This window comes from Prinia subflava, chromosome 10 (assembly GCF_021018805.1).
Source record: "Prinia subflava isolate CZ2003 ecotype Zambia chromosome 10, Cam_Psub_1.2, whole genome shotgun sequence".
Taxonomy (NCBI): domain Eukaryota; kingdom Metazoa; phylum Chordata; class Aves; order Passeriformes; family Cisticolidae; genus Prinia; species Prinia subflava.
Window position 1 is genome coordinate 14,683,088 of NC_086256.1, and position 21,570 is coordinate 14,704,657.

Sequence of the window (21,570 nt, forward strand, 5' to 3'; positions counted from 1 at the left end):
ATTTTTACTACCAGAATACAGGGTTGTCATGCCACATGGTTTGGTTGGAGCTCATCTGCTGACTAACACATCATATGCCCCAAGAACAAATCCATGTTTGACTGTGGTAAGTCAGCACAAGCCACAAAGATTTGTGCTTTTATGTACAGACCATGTTTCTCCAAGACAGTGGTGACCACTGCTGTATCTGTCTCACACTGAGTCATCTGGAAGATCAGGAGCATATTCACAAGAATAGGAGTCAGCTGCACACACACTCTCTATGAGCTTATAAGAATATTTTGGGAGTAAAAATTCCAAAGGCCCCTGAAGAATCACCTTAGGACATTACTTCTGATAATTCAGTGTGGTCTCAGTCCCAGGTTTATTGTTCTGCTATAAAGCTGATGATTTCTTTTCAAAAGCTGGGAATAAAGTCTGTAAATTATTGAGAATTTTTTGAGATATAAAATTGTATATGAAGACAAGAACTGTGTATCACTTCAAGTCATAGCATAACACCCACCCAACCCAAATCTAGTGAGCATGAAGTAATTACAGGGAACACTTATTTGCTAATTAGACTTAAAAAAACAAACCAACCCCCATTATTCTTGATTACCATATTTATTGACTCTAAGTGGAAAAAACCCAACGAGTCTTAATGGATTTGACTCATTACCATACATACTGTCTATATTCTCTGTTCACATAAATTTCAGCTGAGAAAGAAAAATATACATTTTAAAAGAACAGTTTCTAAATTAATTTCCTAAACAAACTTCCAAGAAACTTCTGAAAGTTGGAAGGAAAGCTTTTTCCAGAGGTATAGCTCATGTTTTCTGAAGCAAAACACTTGATGTAAAGCACACCTGACATCTGACTTCATACACCTCAGAGGTTTTCTATGTAGTCTTCACTAAAGTGTACTTACTAAATGTTTCACAGTATCAGAGCATGAGTTCCTCCATCAGCTTTCAAACCTGTGAATTAGGTACTTACTGTAAACAAGGCTTATCTAAAAGGACAGTTCAAATACAAATAACAGAGGGCATTAGTAGCCAAGTTTCTTTGGGAGACAGATTGCATTTGGTTCTAACTTCCTGAAGAAAAAGCAGCAGACAAAAAGCATGGTAATTTCTATTATTTGAAGCTCTCCAGTTTTAAGAGCATTTGTAAAAACAGACCAGATTATAACAAACTGAGATTTGCATAATTAACTTTGAAACAAAGCATTCTTAGTGATAAATGCATTAAGAGCTGAAATAATAATGTTAAGACAAGCTATTGTTTGTCAACTTGTCGGATATGTGTGCTGAAGCTTCCCCTTCTAATTACAAGATGTTTAGTACACCACAACAGATATTTTAAAACTATTACAGATGCTGGAATGTTTCTTCATTTGTAGTGCACTTTGTCTGAGAAGATTACCATGACAAAATATGAAAAGGAAAGAGGACAGAAAGCAACGATTTACAGACGTTCTAATTTTTCACTCAGGAATTCTTCCACACTATCTGTATTCCATTTAAGGATGCTCAGTTCTTCTGCAATGTTCCCACTGTCGTCCAGCAGCTTCAGGACAGGGTCAGAACCACGCACATACTGGGGGGAAAGAAGGAAAGAAGGAAAGTCAGTTCCCTTGGCTGGGAAACACATTCTCCACACCAACACTGCCCCTGCTCTCAAGTGGTTCAAATCAGTTCAGACTTCTGACTTGCATTTGATGTCAGAGAGAGCAAAGTGGGGGAACAATCAAAGGGGGGTGGGTGTCAGAAACATCTCCCTGTTCTCCGTGGTGTACCACAGCAGTTGGGGCATGTGCAGAGGGGCAATGCCATCAGCCTGGCTTTGAAGGAGGGTATTTCCTCCAACTGTTTTAAGGTACCCAAGCTAGATTTTTGATAATGAATGATTTTTTCTTATATGATCAACAGCCTTTTACCATTTTAGAAATTCTGGGTCACTTTAACAGGTCAGAGTTCTCCTATCAATTTCTAATGTAATCACATTCTTTCTTGCTGTATCTGTGCCTACTATGCATTGCTGGTAACATAATTCTTCAGCGCTTCTCAAACTCACTAAGTGCCAAAACAATGAATGCAAATAAAAGCTTTTAACAGTATCAGAAAGCTCTGATTGTTTAAGTTCACAGAAAGATTTCCCCAGGAGTATTTCACTCTGCTCAGCTGAGCTAACCTAGTTAGTGTTACTTAATTAAGCTAGTGGCACCTCAACTGAGTTTTCCAAAAGTCTGAAATAAACAGATTCATTTGCACATTTTTTTTCTGGTAGTACTTGGTACCAATTGTAGTCTAGACTGCTTTGATGTTCAACAAATCTACAAAGTTTGAAAAAAAAAACCCCAGTCAGACGTACAGAAGGAGAGAAAGCTTTTGAAAGAAACTGGAGGACACGGAGACATGAATGAGTGAGACAGACAGAGGAAATCTGTTTTACACAGAATCTGCTGCTGAGAAGACAAATCACTCATTGCAGCCATGCACAGCTATGAAGTGATTCCAGATGGTGCCATTTGGGCAACAGGGATGGGAGCACAAGATGTGAGAATCAAGATGTGTATCTTTGAAGTACACTTGAAGTTCACACAGGGTTTTAAGAGGAAGGTGAAGTCTTGGATTTGATCTTGAAACCAAAGAATTGTTGGAGCTTAAGGCAGTGCAGCTTATGCAACTTTGCATATATGCAAGTCATAAGAAACATCATTCAGTTTATGCATTTCTATAAAGCTGGATGTCTAAGGTAGATAGACAAAATCCAGCACAACAGAACATAGCAAGGGAATTCCGACAGAGAGAAGAAAAATCCAAGAATCACTGAATGTATGGAAATGGCAGCTCCATAAGAAAACTAGGGGAGAACAAAACAAGAGAAAAAGAAACTATGACAGAACAGCTTGAGTAAATCCAAGATATCTATAAAGTAAGATCAGAATATAAACATTCCTCAGATTCTTTTTCCATCTGCTATAATAATAATAATAATTTTTCTTGGATTAAAACCAACTGAACAACAATAAAACAAACCAAAACCTCATCACAAGCAAGAATTAGTACCAAACTGTTACTGAACAGTAAACAAATCAGTATTATTAGCAGGAACTTGTAATGATTCACACTGGCAATGCAAATATATGTCCTCTACTAAAGGATTACTTGATTAGGGAACAGTCCACAGGACAGCCTCCTCCAAACCTAGTTCTTCTTAACATCACAAACAAAAAAGTTAGGCTACTACTTACCTTGATTTGCAGTCCCCTGAAGAGTTTTGGCTTATCACTCCTGACAAAAGCTACAGTTTAGAGAAAAGAATGAAGAGCTGTTACTTACTTGCATAAAGCAGATTTATGTCAAATTAGTATTCCCCAAATTTTTTTTAATTATGCTGTAGAAGATATTTTAATGTTAAGATTTCAGTAGCTTCACAAAATTAATAATACTAAACTTACTATGCCAAAGGAATGCCTATTTTTGCTAGTAACCAAAGAGGAATGGTATCTGCTTGGATTTTCCTTGAACACTAGTGCAACTGTGCAGTTCATGTGCAGGCACGGCTGACAGCCCTCAGCAGAGTGGCCCACATGCTGCAGCTACGCCGCTGTGAGGAAAGCGCTGGAGCGATCCCGGTCTGGCACAGGACGGGCTGTGTGAGGGAGGCTGGGTGTGCCACCGGCTCAGCAGCAACTCCACACGCTGCAGCTCTGCGGGGCACAGGCCATGCAGGGAGCTGTGGGGAGAGCTGTTATTCTGCTGAACAAGACACACAATCTCGTCTTGCAGAGATCTCTGAGATTATGTGATGAAAACCAGCAAGAAAACAAAGCTAGAAAACAGGAAGAGAAGCTCGTATTTCCTCTTCTCTTGACACTCCTGGAGGCAGTCCTATGGGCTGGCAGGCAGCTACATGGAGAGAAGGCCAGGTGTGAGGTGGGCTGCTGCTGCACAGCTCCTCACTTGCACACAGCAATACCTGCAGGCAGCAGGTATTCACAGCAGCACAGGCCCTGCATCTCTACAGCTCAACCCAAGCCTTGCATTAACCTTAACTCTGAAAAGACAACATGAAGTATTTTAGGACAAAGTGTGAGCATAATATCCCCTACTTCCAAGCACTTCACCCAAATTAATGTCTGAGTTCTAGAAATATTTAAAATTTATTTAGAAAATAACAGTCCTCATTCCTCCTTTTCACAGTCAGGTTGTGCTAAAAGCTGAATTTGGTATCTATATGGACATTAAGTGGATTCAGGATGCTCCTGTAGTACATCAGTAGCATCTCCCCAAGGATGGACCCTGTCAGTACAGACTGACTCCTACAAGGGTGCCAGCTGCATGTTAAAGCTGCTTTTCCAAGGTTAGACAACAATGAATCTCTCACAAATTGCAGTGCGTCCAGCTGGTGCATGGAGATGAGTGCAACCTCAGGACTCATGTTTCACACTGCTTGACAACGTGTAGTGCTTTCCTCAGTAATTGCACAGATATCCCCTGGTATCTTTATACTTATCTTTACATTACTGCAGACAGTTACCTTAACACTTTCTCAGCAAGATTATACAGGGGTACTTATTTTCTTCCCTCTTCCACCGAGCTCCCAGTACAGATGAAAATCTGCACTCTGCTAGCTGAACCAACCAGTACACAGTGTACACAAGGTAAAAAAATACCAAGGGCCCATGGAGCTGTCAGAGGTACCAGGCCCCCGAAGAAAATGAGCTTGTCTTTATTCCTTCTACAGGACTATGCACTAATGTCATATTGTAAGCTGTGTAGAACAATTTCAAATAGCACAAAATAAGCAGTACTTGCTCACATACTGCAGTTTGCTTCTGATTTAAACTCAAAGACGTATTTTCAACTTCAGTGTTTCCCATGCCCCTGTGACATGTTGTCACGGCTGTCATCAAAAGTAACGTGCAAAAAAGCAGCAAAGACATTTCTCATTCTTTGTCCAGCAGTCCACAGAATGTTGAAGTGTTTCTAGAGGAATTTTTCCACATTTTTCTTCAACTTAAATCTAAAGCTGAAATCAGTCTCTAGGGCTTTATACTAAAAGAAGGTTGTAAGAAGCAGTCAGTACAGTGGGTAACTAATTGCAAAATGGTAAAATGGATAAAGTTTCTGAAACAAATCTGAACTCTGGAACCCAGCTGCAATAAAGAACTGCCTTTGGGAGGGACCTCAGGTTACAGCACTTTAAGCTTGTAACAGGTGTGAGGATTTGTTACTTGAGTGACAGATGAAAGCTTACTTGGACACGAGGGGCTGTTCTCTGGCTGCAGTGTTGGACTGAACAAGCTCACATAAAGTAGAAACAGCATTAGGTGCAAGAAGGAAGTATTCTATAGGCAGCATTACATTCTGCCACATTAAAAGTAGCTATTACACACTTGTATCAATGTCAAATGTCTAAATCTTCTGAAAGCTGAAGCACTATAGAACATTTTTCCTGAAATTTTAGACAGCTGGAACAAAATTAGTTTCTGTTATGGCATATTTATTCCTAATGCTGATCATAGTGACTTTCTGCATCACTCACTTGAATGTGCAATGCAACAAAGAAAAACACTCAAAGTACAAATAACTTAATTTGTTATTGGAATTTTGGAAGCTAAAATAAGGAACTCAGATACTGACATGCATTAAAAACACAGATTATCCCATCAAACACTTTTTTTTTTCTTTCCACAAAATCAGTCCTTGAGTTGAATTAGCAGCCTCTGACGTGATGGGGTTCGGAAGTCAGATGCAGCTACATTTAGGGACACATGACTGCCTGCTTATCATGGGATGTGGTGCATATGCTCCACCTTCAATTGCTCCAACTGTTTCCCCTCTATACCCTGACATCAACATTGCTTCTTAAGGTTCTGTGTCTAAATGATACTTGCACACCATCTATAATCCATTGTTTAGTAGTTTGGTGTTTAACACTAAATCATATCCAAGCAATCTCCTCATTTTCTTCTCTCTGTAGCAGCTTTAGAAATTACACACCACAGAGCAGCAAACCTTTCTCTAACCTATCCATGGGTGAGCAGGAGAGGCATTTTCCACCATGACTTCTGTAAGCTGAACTCTGAGCTCGGTGCCATGACACCACGTTCTGGTGGATTAAACACCGGAGCAGAAGTCAGAGCTGCTCTCCAGAGCTCTCCAGAAGCTTTGCAAAGTCACTTCACCTTATGCTCCAATAAACCATGAGCAGCACCACGCACTTGTGTTGGAAGGCACTCCTGAGCTGCTCCTGAAGAGCAGACAGGACTGCCCCACAACCAGCTACAAGGTCAGAGAAGTATCAAGTGTGTATGAGTATTTTAAAGGCTGGCCCCCATTGAACAGTGCTTTTAAAGACCCAAATCCAGCCTTTACCTATGAACACAGCAGGATGGAGAACTCACTGCTATTGTTAAAATGTCCATTTGTTTTGATACAAAACGTAGAGGGGTAATAAGAAAGGCTGTGAAAACTAGTTGGTTGGAATTAAATTCCAGAGCCCAAAGTGGAGACTGTAGGAATGTGGCCAAAAAGGGCAAGTCTGTGTACATGCACACACACCCCCCCTGCACCATTCTCTGAGGTGCAGCAGGACACAGCTTAAGAGAACTTCCAGATCCAAAATGGACCTGAAATATCTCCCCAAGCAGAACAAGCAGTTGTTCTGAGTTAACTTGAATAAACAGAAAGCAAGTGCAATATTACTTCAGATAAGCTAATGGGTATTCCATGTGCTTGGCCACGAATTATTAGACACAAGCTGTTTGAAAGAAAGAAGTTTTACTGGAGACACAAGTTTGTGCATAATGCTGCAAAATTTTACATAAAAAAGGCACAAAGGACTTGACCAAACAGACTTGACCATTTTGTACCTGAAATGAACGTGAATTAAAAAACATTTTATTGAGGCATTGCCAATTATCAAGTTAAATCCATGAAACAGAAAAGAAACAAAAATAAAAGGTAGAGCAAGAGAGGGACATTTTATGAAGACAGGAAATTCCAACATTTAATAATGCCACCAACAGCAGAGCGTTGCTAAGACTATTGGCAATATTTGCTAGAAATGTGAATATGTAAATCACTGGGCAATACAAAAGCATTAATGTCTTCCCTCAGACATCTGCTGTGGGACAAATACATGCCCTACAGTTTTTCAGATGGTATGAGTCTGCTTCAAAAGTTACCATGCAAGCTGAGCAAAAAGACTGAACCATAGCACACAACAAGCACTCATTCACATTTTAATGACTATAGCTCTGTACCTTTTGGGGACCTCAGTTTGAGATAAAAATTTAAATTTAAAAATTCACATGGCACATCAATAACTACTATTTGTAGTCTCTTGATCAAGTTACAATGCAGCTGTTCATGATTTTATAAAAAACACCACATGCTTTCAGAAATGAATCCAAGACAGAGCTCCAATCAAGCCTGAAGAAGAAACTTCAAAAAATCCCAAAGACAGGATACTTTGTAGAAGCAGTTGGGCAAGAGAGATTTCTGAATCTGAAGGGAAGCATTGTTTTAATTTGTGTGTCATCTGTTCGCAGAAGATTATGATAAAGCAATTCATGTCTCCCACTATAATATCCATATTTCTTAGCAAGAGTTTTAGTAATGCTTTCATCTGTGCACAATTTAAGGTTCATATAATTTTCTAACTTTCTTTTGTCAGTATTTATGAATTACAGATTAAAATAAATAGGAAATGAGTGATCTTACCTCATACAATACAATCCCATAAGAAATTACATTTACTAGCTAAAAGAATCCCCTTAAAACTTGGAGAACTTGGGTGATAGAATAGTGCTGATTGACTCTGAAGTCAGAGGATTTACTGTAGCTGCACACTGCATGAGTTCAAGGATAAAGGACCTTATTTCTAGAACAGATTTGCTGGAAAAATCCATTTCTTAACTCACAAAGAGAGGTGAGAATTATTTTACTGAAGAAAAGAAAATGGAGAGAAATATGAAAGGAATGTACAATGAAAAAACCCATTCAGTTTTTTAAACAAAGTGGAAAGAATGTAGGAGTCTAAACACTGATCTTCTATCTCATGGACAGAACACAGAACACAGCTGCCACAAAAGTCAACTTAAAACAAATACGCTAGATTAATCACTGATCCAGCTAATTCATTCTCCTATTCCAGAGCCTTAGTTTTATGGATGTCAGCCAAAAACTGTCACTGTGTTACCTGGTATATTAAGATATTGCTTAGTCTATGAATCTTGTCACTTAGGCTTTTAATATTCTACTTTGATGAAGAGCTTTTAAATGACAAATATTTAAGAATTGTTTTATACAGAACAATTTCAAAATATATGTAGTATAGGGATTCATTTTAGAGCACAGCATTTGTAATAGGGCAGTTTATTTTTAAGGGAAACTTATGAGTAAGAATATTTCAGTACTGAATTTAGAAGAGGCATACAGAAATGTGGTCTGTTATCAGATATACCACAAGAAACTAATAGACATCCTTGGACATATTCACAAAAGCCAAATTTAGTAGTTGGGTGTCACTACAAAAAGTAACATCCATTTCAAGACTGAGGTAATCTTGCTGGAGACCAGACTCTTCCATCCTCTTGCTGAGGACTACATTTTTGTCATCACTCCTCACTCCTTTGCTCTCCTAGCATATACAGATATGTTCCATATATAATGATTCTCACATTTCAGGCACACAGGTGTGTTGAAATACTTGTTTATAGCTAAAGATTATACAACCAGTAATTTTGAAAGAAACTTTGATAGAGGACTGAGAAACCCACAGCTTCTTCCAACTGTGTAACTTTTACAAACCTTTATTAATTCAACTGATTTTAATCCTTAACTATTGTAATATGTGGATCTCATAATATGAAATCCAACCACACTAAAAAAGCAACAAAACAACACTGTTCATTCTTTAGCCAAATAAAACATAATCCAGACATAGCCTGAGACACATCAAGTCTGTGGGACTAAGCCAAGTGACAAAACAATTTACACAGGCATGTAAAGGTCAAGGCTCCACAGTTACAATACAGGAGCAACATACACTAATCCATGTAATTCTAGTATATACACAGTCCTGCAATTAACAATGCCATTTGGTGTATATTCTGGGGAGAAAAACCAAACACATGTAAACAAACTGTAACCAAACCCTCCCAGAAGCTGTGGAAAAGGGTTCAGTTAGTTGTGATGAGACATTGTCAGCGACAGGCTGCACAGTTCAGTGAAGCCCACAAAGACAACGCTTCAACAGCAGCAGCATGACCTTCAGGCAACCTAACTTCCACTGCAAATGTCCAAGTGAAAAGCTGAAATAAAAACATTCCTTGAATATAAATATCTTAAGATGGAGATATTAAATACTGTTTCTGTTAGAAGTTAAAATAAAGGAGAAAAATGGAGTATTCTGAGATTAATACTAGTGTGAAGCAAATACCAGCTGAAAGAGTATATTCTACTGCTTGTTTCTAATACCCATCTTCCAGCCTCTTCTAATACCCTAGCTGTAAGCTGGGTTAAGATAAGTTTAGATTGAGTAGCTGCAGAAATTGGTGATGAAAACACAAAAGAGAAATTTAAGTGCACTACTCAGTCCTTTTTTAATTCTCACATACCACATCAAAACTGGTGGTCAAAACAGAGATCCTTCTTAAAAAGCAAGGAAATGTATCCAGCCACTTTAAAAAGTAAGCTATATGATTAATGGAATGTAAATATTTGAGGAGCTTTAGATAACCAAGAATTGCAAGGAAAAAAAACTAGCCACAGTTTTCAAGGTTTTCTTTTTGCCCCATGCCAAGTCTTTGGAACAGTTTCAGAGTGTGCACAGAGCAGGAGTTGAGGACCATTTCCTTCAAGGATCTACACATGAAGATAGCTGAGGACACAATGCAGGCTGAAGTCAGGCTAACAGCTTAACCTTTCCCTTCAAACCTATGGCTCAAATGAGCATTAACTGTTACAAATCCAGAACCATAACGCAGCTGAGTGAATGGGCAGCAACAGTTGGGAAAGTTTTTATGTTTGTTAAATTTGAACGGTCACGGAGATAATATGGACTCCTGTGCTAATGAAGTTAATCTCCTCACGCTCCTCAAGTAGGACCAGTCATTTAAAGAATTCTCATTTTGACATTTTGGAAAAGAGAAAAGAGCTTAGCTCTGGTCTTGCAGTCATTCAACTCAACTGTGTGGGCAGAGGTGGCAGGAAAGGATATAACACAGTACAACTTACGTAAATTGTAACCTGTTTTAAAACCTTTTTTTCCCCTTCAAACAGGGAGGTATTAATACATCCCACAGTAGATGAAGTTTTTTGCTGTTTGTGGAATTTTAAATTCTAAAGCTAGATTAGTACTTATGTCCAGCTATGTCCAAAGTACAGTATGGTACAGTAGGGAGTATGGTATTAGGGTCCTCACTAGAGGAAAAAAACCCAAAATAACCAAAGTACTGCTATCACCTAAGCTCTTCCCTAATTTATAAGGGAAGTCCAGCTTGAAATTTCTCACTGATTCTTTTCCTGCAGCCTCCTCCCACCAGACACTGATGGTACTGATTTTCCTTTTACACAACTGTATTCCATTCCTCTTAGTTGACTGTCATTATCCACTGATAAAACAATTATACAGCAGGATCTGTGAAAATAAAATCATTCCATAAGTGCACAATATAATTTCATCTATCAATTACTGGAGACCGATTCTATGAGTATCAGGTCAATGTAACTTTACTGAGATAATATACTGAATTTATGACTACTTGTAACATACTTTAAAGTACCTTTTGTCATTCAGCTGTGGCAATATTTCATTTTTGAAGGAATACTAGTAGCTTTACTTACCCTGGACTTGAGGGAACCTTCCCAATTTTCATCCACATACTTCTAGGACAGCTCCTGCATAAAGCTGTAATAACAAACAGAAGCCATTAATGACAAAAGTAATCTAAATTACTAGTTTATTTATAGTGTGTTATCTGTTGAACTATTTTTCTCTGAGGAGACAATATGCTGCTCTGTTGATGCTAATTACAAGTAAGATCCTAGACAGAATCACAGTTCCAGACTTGTCTCTGATTGTGCAACAACTGACCATTCACTCAAGATACATGATAATTTTCATTCATTATACTAAAAATGTAAAAATGAAAAAAAGATCTTTTGAGATATACTGTTGGTGTAAGCAAAGTTTCATTAAAAATGCAATTGGACAGGTTACAATAGGAATTATGGGTTAGTAATAGGAAAACTATTTCTTCCTTCCTGAAGATACTAACAAAATCTTGTTAAATGAAATTTTAGTTTCCACTTTAAACCTGACTTGGACATTGAAATACTTACAATAAAGATAAGGCAGTGACTTTAAATTTCCCACTGGGGCTATTGGTCGATTTTAGTTCATTGTGTTTACAGAAAAAGGACAGATCACAATAACAGGCCTTTGGTGAAGCAATATGTACAGGCTGGGCTAACTGTGATGCTTGCCAGTCATTTCTGTCAGCTATGCAAGATACTCAGATTTAGTCTTCTTAAAATATAAGTTAATTTCAGTTTTATATTTAAAATAATTTAAAATGAATCTGAATTTAAAAACCGTTCACCTAATTATCTTGCATACTGTCATATTTTTATACTATTTTGTGATTCTTTTTGCAACATGCAAATGTTTCTATAATTTGGTGAATCTTAAATAAATTAACAACAGATTTTCCACCTACTAAAATAGAACTTCATACTCCAAAGTTAGGCATTTTAATATTACACATAGTATGTATATTATATAATTAATACTGTATACCAAATCACATCCTCCTAAGCCTTAAACTCCAGTGTTTATAGATAAGCAAACAGAATGAGCTTGATTTAAAAATTTTTAATTTATTACCTTTCATAGACAATTAAAACCTCTGCTTTCATGTTCCTTTAGACAGTGTTTTCACAACAAATGTATAAATCTGAGTATAGAAAAACATAACCTTACTGAAATTACATAAATTCACATTTCACTTAAAATATGAACTGTGAACACAAGTAATTAAAACCTTCATGAACCACTCTGAAAAAGCAAACCACACATGATATGACAGAAATCTCAAAGACAGTTTTATTAACATTCCATCACCTATTGTAAGGAGGCATTATGGATGGCCAGAAACACATGTTCATTTCTGGATATTCAAATTCTGATTCAGGGCCAACTCAGTATTTGCTTAAATACTATGAATTAGAACATAAGAAATACTCTAATCATTTGCAGGGAAATTACAACTTCTCTCTTGGCATGAACTAATCAATAATCATTACTTCCATGGGAAAGTGAAGAGAACGTTACACTGCATTATCTGTTCAGAACAGCATCTCAGAAATTTGCCTAACTACAGATACATTTTCAACTAAACATTGTATTTAAGATAAAAACCTAAGATGTGACTGTTAAAGCCCAGAAATACTATGAAACAATACTCAAGAGATCATAAATACCAGACTTCTTAAAAGCTTTTTCGCCACCCAAATCAAGGTTTTAATTAAAAAAGGCAGTGATAAACAGCTCAGATACTAGCTTGCATAATTAAAGTGCCTCTGGAATTAAAACATGAAGCAATTACAAAGATGGAGGAAACATGGCACAGGGGTTCATAAACTTCAGTTACCTTGGCTCTTTGTAGTTGAAAAAAAAAATTCAACAGTTCTATCAGCAATCCTAGATTTAGATCCTCCTTTGCACACTCACTAATCCACTGAACATTTATCCTGATTTATCTGATACTGACAGCTATCTGCATTCTTCTATCAAGAAGTCAGTATAAAGTAGACAAAGGAATAAATAGCCTTCTATCTAGTTAACTGACTGTTTTATGCAAGTCTATCATGAGCTAACCACACTCAAATTTAGGACAACAATAAAAAGAGCATTTTTGAATTCTTATTACTGCAAATTATTCTTAGCCTTTTGCCTTTCAAACAAGAATTTTTACGGAACAAGATCACTGTAGGAATCTAAAATATGTAAGACATTTTGTGACTACTCGTTACTCCCAATTTGTAACTCCTGGCCAATATCTGATAGAAATTTAACAATGGAAACAGCTCAATCATTAATGTCTAAATTTTGAGCTTGTAATTCTGCTGTAATTGAAACCCAACTGTTCTGGTACAAAAGGTTTAAATTCATGCTGGGACAAACAGCTGCTTTCTCGATGGCTAGACCAGAAAAAAAAGAAAAATCAACTGGCTTCATTTATAACTCTAAACAAAGGTGTCTTTTGCAAAAAACCCAGGTTTATTTGCATCACTCAGCCCCCTACAAAAGCCTAGTTGTTAATATCTACCATCTCATTGTGTCCAGAGCAGACGTTCTCCAGATTTCCTTGTGAAGGCAGTCACTGTGTTCAAGTATTAATAAGAATGACACATATCACTCAGCATGGAGGCACACAAACATCCCGAGTCAGTTCATTACACAATGCTTAACTCATGAGTCAGTTCATCTTAAAGTAATGCTTCACTTGTTCTAGTGCTCATGAAAGTGAGTTTAGTACTAGAAGCAATGAAATAAAGACTTTTTAAACTATTACTGGTGTCCATGTTAACATCCCAAACAAGTGCTGATTCATGTCTGCATCTATAAAAAGAACTTTGCATTTTTTTTGCGACATTCTAATAGCATGTTTTCTCACATTACTGTGACAATATCTGAACATTTGCCTTATCTTTCCAAAACTTGAGTTCAGTTTTATTCAAAAGTTTCTGGAAAGCATCTGAAACTCTTGTAACAGTTCATACTGATGCAATCAAGATGGCTCTTCACAAGCCAAAGGAGACAAACCACATTAGTGGTCATGTCTGCTTTAGTTATGAAGGAGAGTGCTAAGTATAGCAGAATAACACCTTTTTGCATAAGAATTGTGCTAGTTAAAATATGAATTGTAAAAATAAGGAACTTTAACTTACATGAAAGAAAACATTTCACTTGCTACCAGGAAGAGAATTGAAGTAATTTCTGCAAGACGCAATTCCAGGAGTGCTTCATCTGTACATTGATTTGGTATTGTTATCACAGATTTCATTGAAAGTTTCTTTTGCTTTTTTCTCAACTCTTCTAACTAGCATTCATTTGTGACTTTTAGTAGAAAACTAGCCTTCTAAACTAGAAAACTTTAAAATAATATACAGTGAGATACAAACTATAAAATATTTTCTATGGGAGAGAATGCATTTATATGGACAGCTCAAGGTTTTCAAAATCACTCTTGTCTTTCCTTTTCCTGGAGGCAGAACATGAGTAAGAATCTGTGGGTTAACGGGGAGCAGTCAGAAAGCCTCACTGCCAGGAACATTATGAATTACTGCTCTATAATACAGAAAGCCAAGAAAATCGTTGCTACACACACACATCATTCTGAACTGATGTCATCAGTAAATTTAGCAACAAAGCAACTTCTACCACTGACAGCTCATTATCCTGTGAAGGGAGATGCCTGACTCTAAATAAGAGTATGGAAACAGAGTCTAACAGTCAAGAACCAGTTATGTGAATCAGTGCTACTCCTGTGAGTAGTGATATGTACTACAGGCAAATTGCTCTGAACAAAGCTGAGCGGAATCTAAGCTCTCATTTATTTGTGGGGAAGGAATTCTGACTGACTATAAGGGTGAAAAAAAAGTCACAATGGCAGTGTTGAAGCACTGAAATAATTTACTAAGGAAGACTGTATCATCTGCGTTCTTGGAGATCTTCAGAAGTTTTATGTCTGCCTTGACTAGGAGACTTAAATAGACTTTTTATTCTATACATATAAAATACAGTTGTGCATTATTATTACATTCTTCAGCATACAGGAAATGTGTCATCTATCACTACTTTTGGTATTAAATGATACCCTCCTTGCAGGATTCTATAAACATTTGTGCTGTTTAAATCCAATAACCACTGAAAAGTCCCAAAGCAGCTTCTGCTCCTGGCAGCCTATTTTTATTAACTTTGGTCTTTGCAATGTTTGGTGTAAGTTCATGTGAGCAAGAGATCTGGCACAAGGGTGAGAGAGAAAATGGAGAAGCTGGGCAACCACCAAGTTTAGATGTCTGGAGCTGTCACTTGGATTAGGTGGTGTGAATACCCAGTTTGAGTGGGGTGGGGAGCAGAGTGGAATAGAGAAGGGTGACAGAGAAAGGGCTCCTGTGTACAGGCTCTCACTTGGACCTAATCAGAACTATGCAAGCAAAAGAGTACAGACAGGAAAGGTCAAGTTGCAATTCTGGACTACACCACCTGCTTCTATCTAAGCACCTACTTACCCCAAAGTAGAATCTCTGAACATCTCTTTCATTCTCCAGTCTGTGCTTTTGTTAAAAAATAAAGCATCTTGCATTCTTGCAAAGAAAACAGTGAGAACACATCTCATGAAATATTCGACCTTGCACATTTCTTAAATTTTGAGACTTTTTGAATTTTCTTCAACAAATGTAGAATCAAATGCCAGTACTTTATCTAGATGGCCAGCCTTAATTAGCTAAAGCTATTCCATTGACCAGCACAGATGCACATCAACAACTGAAACTCACATTTAGCAAATTCACATGTATAGCTTTCCTAACCTTTTTTTTTCACTGATAAGATCAGATAGAGCTCTTTCATGGGTAAGGCTTACCCTGTTACAGACAGATAATGTATTTTATCTTAGTTTATCTGACAGAGATGAACACTTGGTGAATGTGAGCCAAACAAAATGCAGTTAATCTCTGTCCTAGGCATTGACTAGTTAGTTGCACCTTCCTTATCTAGGATTACTTTTTGTCAACATTAATTTTCATTGCCAATAACACCATGTACAGAGGGAAGGGAAAGCCTGTACATGGTAAAGTTCTTGAGAAGGACATCCATTGCAGAACACTTTTAGTACAAGGAATGGTTGTGAATAATATTTTGAAGCAATGGTACTGGTAAGAGACTTTCTCAGTTAGAGAGAACAGTATCACCTCAGTTCCCCTAACTTCCCTATCAATGTAGCCCACAAAATCATTCCTTTATTAACTGTATGGGACACTCAGTTAAAAGCAAACTGTGAAAAGAGATCACATGACATGTTAGTCTTAATTACAAAGTTCTGATTACTGGCTTGAATGTTAAATAAAATATGCTGTCATTGGATCATACTATTTTTGAAGTGTCAGTTGGTAAAAAACCAATGAATTTGAACCATTTTTTGTAACTTGTTAGAAATAAGGAACACAGGTAAAAAGACAAATTGATTTTTACCAAGTATCCAAAGGAATTTACAAGACACATCAAAAGACAAAAAAAGATGTGGATTTTGAGAAACAGGAAGAAGAAGTAAACTAAAATTCTAATTAATTTCTGTAAGCATTGATATGACTTACACTTATTTCACATCTCTGAGATGCCAATGAATTCTAAGTAGTTCTCTGTTTTTAACCCATTGAGTTGAAAACCAGAAGCTCCAATGAGTGGAACTATTCATGTTTAAAAGCCTCTGGCAGAACAAGAAAGCAGTCAACAGCAATTTGAGTGTAGCACTTTAATTAGTGTAATGAAAAGAAAAAAAAAAAACAAACCTGAAAATGAATGTAAATTGGGTCACACAGGAGTAGCCTGAAGCATTAAAAGCATTTCAAGTTATTCTACTTCCAGCAGTTATTGTGAGTTTTGTAAATAATTTTTTGAGTTTTAAAAAGTAAGTCTGATTAAGAATGTCACCCTATTCCTCCTTGTAATTCATAAGAGCACATTTAAAAATTCTACACATGTAAAAGGGTGGAGTTTTAGGAAAGCTTTCAGTTTGGTTTCTTGTTTTTCTGTAACAGAAGCAGCACCTAGTCATTACATCTGGTGCCATGTTTTCTAAGTCACCAAACACTTTAACATTACAATATGACAAATGCAAGACAGTAGAAATTTAAAATGCTAAAGTTCAACACATTAGTGAGCAAAATATATTTTTCAAAGCTCCATTTAGATATTGATTACTTTTATGGGTTGTAGCAATCCTGCACAGTGCAACTGTGAAATTTAATGCATTGCAAATTTTATCACAGAGTTGATTTTTAAACTCAGTTTGGATTTTGACACGCATATATTGTTGAGATAATCTAAGATTATAATATACAATTAATGGAATATGCTTATAGCTGTGTCTGAAATGATCACACAGCCTAAGTGAAGCTGCAGATGGAGTGCAGCTATTTTCAGCTACTGCAAAATATGGACAATCTCTCCTGCTACTACAATTTCATGCACAGTTAGCTTCACCTCCATTTCATCCTTCTATGTTTTACACACCAGCAGTACTCTGCATCTGACAGACTGAGGCTTAAAACTTGCAGCTGTCTAAAGCAATACTGTTTAGGCTGGCTTGTGAATTAGTGTGAGACTGCATACAGATTCTCTAGAGGAGGAGAAAATAACCAAAACATTTTTTCATTTTACCCACAGTCCAATTATGAAGTAATTAAAATATTTCACTGGACAGGTGTCAGCAGAGGTTCAGAGCAAGACAAATTTTGTGTAACAAGAATATCTCACAGCTATTTTCCACAATGTCAATTCACAAACTACTGGACCAATAACAAGAGCAGGATTAATAAATACACTTCATTCAAGGCTATGAAACAGTTCAAATCTGTAAACATCTCATTTGAGGTTGCACTGATACTATGCAGCATGAAATGTTTTTACGCCTGAGGATATTTCATAGACCATTTGTGAAAAGCAGCAATTATGTAAAAATTCTCAGATAGATGTGCTATTATCTTTAATTTTAAAGTCTCGTTTATAATTCAAGCAGAAGTCATGCAATAAATAACTCTTGCCTTCCCTATTTGCCACATAATTGCAAAGAGAATAAAATTAAAATCCTGAAGCATGTCCTGGAACTGCAATAGTTTGCAAGTCTGTAGCACAGACAAGCACCATGCGAACTTTCAACATTCATTTACTCTTTACTGTCAAATTTTCATTAGAAAGATTTCTGTAGTAACAGGAAAAAAAACAGGGAAAAGGAAAAACTATAGCAAAAGGCAGCATTCAGTTTTCATAGTCTTCATACCTAGCATGAAAATTCTTGTTTAGTAAGAAGCTACTAAAAATTATATTGTTAATTTTTATGTAATAGTAAAATCTCAAGCTCAATTACAGACACATATTACATCCAGCACTATGTTAAAACACAAGTCAATTCAAAACGTGACAATTCTGAAAAAAATCTGTTAAGATAACATTAACAGTCTCCAAACATTAATTTTCCACTGGCTAGTCTTCAAGAGAAGCTACCCAGTACGAAAGTGAAACCTCCAAACAATCAGAAAATCTGAAATATACATTTCTAGCCAGTAGTAACAGTACAAAAAAATTCCACTTTCTGAAACTGCATTCATAAGAAAATTAGAAATGATGCTATCATAAACCATGTAATCATGTTAGAACAATCCAGTATTTCTCATGCACACAAATATGGAAAGCCCAGGACTGAACTAAGCCATCCTGGCCATTACACCGTGGGTCAGTGACCACGCAGGAGCTGTCATCAAGCACCACTCTCCTCATCCTCTTCTTCTGCCCTCTTCCAATCCCTTTGAAAGTATCTTCCTTTTAAAGTATCTTCCTTTTAAAAGAAGCTGGATATAGTTCCCAAATATGGTCCCATCACACCAGAGAAGGGCTGCCAAAGAACCAAAGGCTCCCCTCTTGGTACAGGGACATGATTTTACTGCAGTATGGCAAGCCTGCACATCTAGACCCTGGAGATACATGAATGGGGCTATGAATGAATGCTGCATTTTCCTCGTGAAATGATAACCCAGATTCTCATATATTTTATTTAATGAAGAAGTTTCATAAACATGACACGTTAAAACATTCCACAAGGAATTTGGTCCAAAACTCACCTTCCTAGTTTCCAGCTGAGCCTCTTCTTGGCAGCACTCCCTGCAGAACGGATCCAACTGATTCAGATTGAACTGCCCAAGAAGGTTGCAAGAACTGCACAGCAAGTTACTGGAGAAGCCCAGCTCTCTGCAAGCTTCTGATGACAACTGTGCTCCATAAACACTTACCTGGAAGTCAATACAAGGTTACACTTTAGTGTTAATTTATTTTTTACAGATGACTTTAAATGCTTTAAAGATTAGAAAGAACAAGTAAGTCTCTTGTGACTGTTTTACAGTAATGCCTAAATGGTCAGCCCAAGGGTTCAAAACACCACCCCATTGAGAAGAAGGGTCTTAAACGAACAGGGAATTCTACAGACTCATAACATCTACATTTCAAAGAACAGACCTGCCAAAATTATTTTAGATGCACTTCTGATACCTCTACTGCTTTCCTATTGGTAACTTCAAGTTAAGAAGAAAACCCGAAGGTAACGAATCAGCTGAAATGCACATGGTTACAGCTTTCCAAAGCCTCCTCTTCAAAAAGAATATCAGTAAGTTTCAGATCACTGAAAACACTCACGGAAAGTAAGGTAACAGCTAAGCTCAGGAAAAACACAAGCAGGAAGTGATGAAATCAACCAAACTGCTCAACAAGATATACTGGTAGGATTTAAATTTCATGTTAGCACTAATGTTACAGGAAAATTGCATATACTGTAAGTGGAAGTGCAGAAAAAAACCAGCAATTCTGATTTATCAGCAATAGCTTACAACAGGCAGTTCAATTACATGGCTTCTGTGTAAAACACCAGTTCTGCCTTTTATGGGCAGCAAAAGTAACAGAACCAATGAGAACAATTAAATGATATTTGAGGTTTGTTCTCATAGAATCACTACAAAGACCTCTAAGATCATCATTGAGTCCAATCATTAACCCAGCACCACAGTGTTCAGCCACAAACCCTGTCCCAAGTGCCACATCCACATGGCTTTTGAACATTGCCAGGGATGGTGATTCCACCACTTTCCTGGGCAGCCCACTCCAGTGCCTGACCATCTTTTCAGTGAATTATTCCTGATATCCTATCTAAACCTCCCCTTGTGCAACCTGAGGCACAATTCTCTCACCCCATCACTTGCTTCCTGGGAGAAGAGGCCATCAGGCTACACCCTCCTTTCAGGCAGCTGTAGAGACTGATGAGTCCCCCCTGAATCTCCTTTTCTCCTGAGTGAGCTGCCCCAGCTGCTCCTCACAGAACCTGTGCTCCAGACCCTTCCCCAGCTCCACTCTCCTTCTCTGGGCTCACTCCAGCACCTCAGTGTCTCTGTTGTAGCAAATTCAAATTCCCACTGTTCTACACATGGATTTCTCACACCTTGGCTTAAAACCTTCCCTTCCAGCTGCTTGCTTTGGAGGGCAAAAAGTGAGAGAGGGAATTGAGAATGGAGAGATAGAAGGCAGCTTTTCCAGATGCTTTTCAGTCTGGGTAAAAGACCCCAGGCAAAACCTACTACATCCAAAGCACCAACAAAACAATCAGCAGCACCGTGCTCAGAGGTGACTGACAGGGCACCAGCAAACTCATGGATGATCACGGCCAAGACTCAGAAGAATTATGCTGGAAACAAGAAAGTACAGAAGCAAAACTAAGTTTCCCATTCAGCAAAACAGACTTCTCACATCCACGTGCCATATCATCTATGCAGCACAACACTACCAAGTAAGGTAGGGACCAAACCCATTTCCTCTGCTGAAGTGGCCAACCTGAAGCTGAAGGAACGACATGTCACTTATGGGACAGATGAAAAACATTATGGATTGAGAATTAGAAGAAAATATATTAGATGCCTCATTATTCTATTTCTCTGTATATGCTAAATAATAAGAGCTAAAGCATGAATAGAGAAGTATAATACAAAAAAAACCTATTCAGAAATCGCTATTCTGTTAGGCAGAAAGCTATTTTTCACACTTCAGGAAGTAAATTCCCATCAGAACAATATAATTTCAGACACGTAGCAAGTGATGCGCCTCATTTCATCAGCATTTACTCCTTGAAAACTTTGGCACCCAATACAGGTTACACTGTTGCTTTGTTTTCACAACAACTAATTTAGTCCATTAGGAGAAAGGCAGCACCAATACAAAGTGTTTTAGGAAGAAGGCAGAAGCAGAGGTCAGTCTCCGACATGGAAAGCAAGAGGCGCGGCCACGGCCGCAGGAGCGGGAGGAGGCGCCCCCGCCTCCCGCACCGGGACACGTCTTACGCCGCCTCCCCCGCCCTCACACCCGCTCCTTCTCTCGGGAACTGCAGCCGCGCTCAGCCCCGAGCGCCAGATCCAGCTCTCACCGCCTGCAGCCCCAGGAGCCAGCAGAGCCAGCGCCGCCCCAGCGCCCCCAGCTCGGCCGCCGCCGCCATCTTGGTGCCCCTGCCAGCGCCGCCGGGGGCCGCGGAAGGACCTCACCCATGGCGGGTGACCGACACAGCGCCTGATACGGGAGCGCACAGACGTGCTCCCAGCCCCCGGCACCACAAGCAGAAACTGCTAACCCAGAATATCTTCTGGAATTCTAGCGCAAAGATATTTTATCTGCTCGGAGCAGTACTTCGCGGAGAGGCTGGAGGAACTGCCGTTCCCCAACGCTGGTCGGGCATTGCGGAAACAACCCCGAATA

At 38.2% G+C, this 21,570-nt stretch overlaps 1 protein-coding gene across 1 annotated transcript; it reads right to left on the reverse strand.

The window, feature by feature from the left end:
• Positions 1-587: 587 nt before the first annotated feature.
• Positions 588-21,403, reverse strand: SELENOF (selenoprotein F). Its single transcript, XM_063407446.1, has 5 exons — positions 21,245-21,403; positions 18,906-19,073; positions 10,848-10,911; positions 3,242-3,291; positions 588-1,584 (listed from the first exon to the last, which is right to left on the reverse strand). The coding sequence occupies exons 1-5, from the start codon at positions 21,311-21,313 to the stop codon at positions 1,453-1,455; spliced, it is 483 nt and encodes a 160-aa protein (XP_063263516.1). The 5' UTR covers positions 21,314-21,403; the 3' UTR covers positions 588-1,452.
• Between the last annotated feature and the right edge of the window lie 167 nt (positions 21,404-21,570).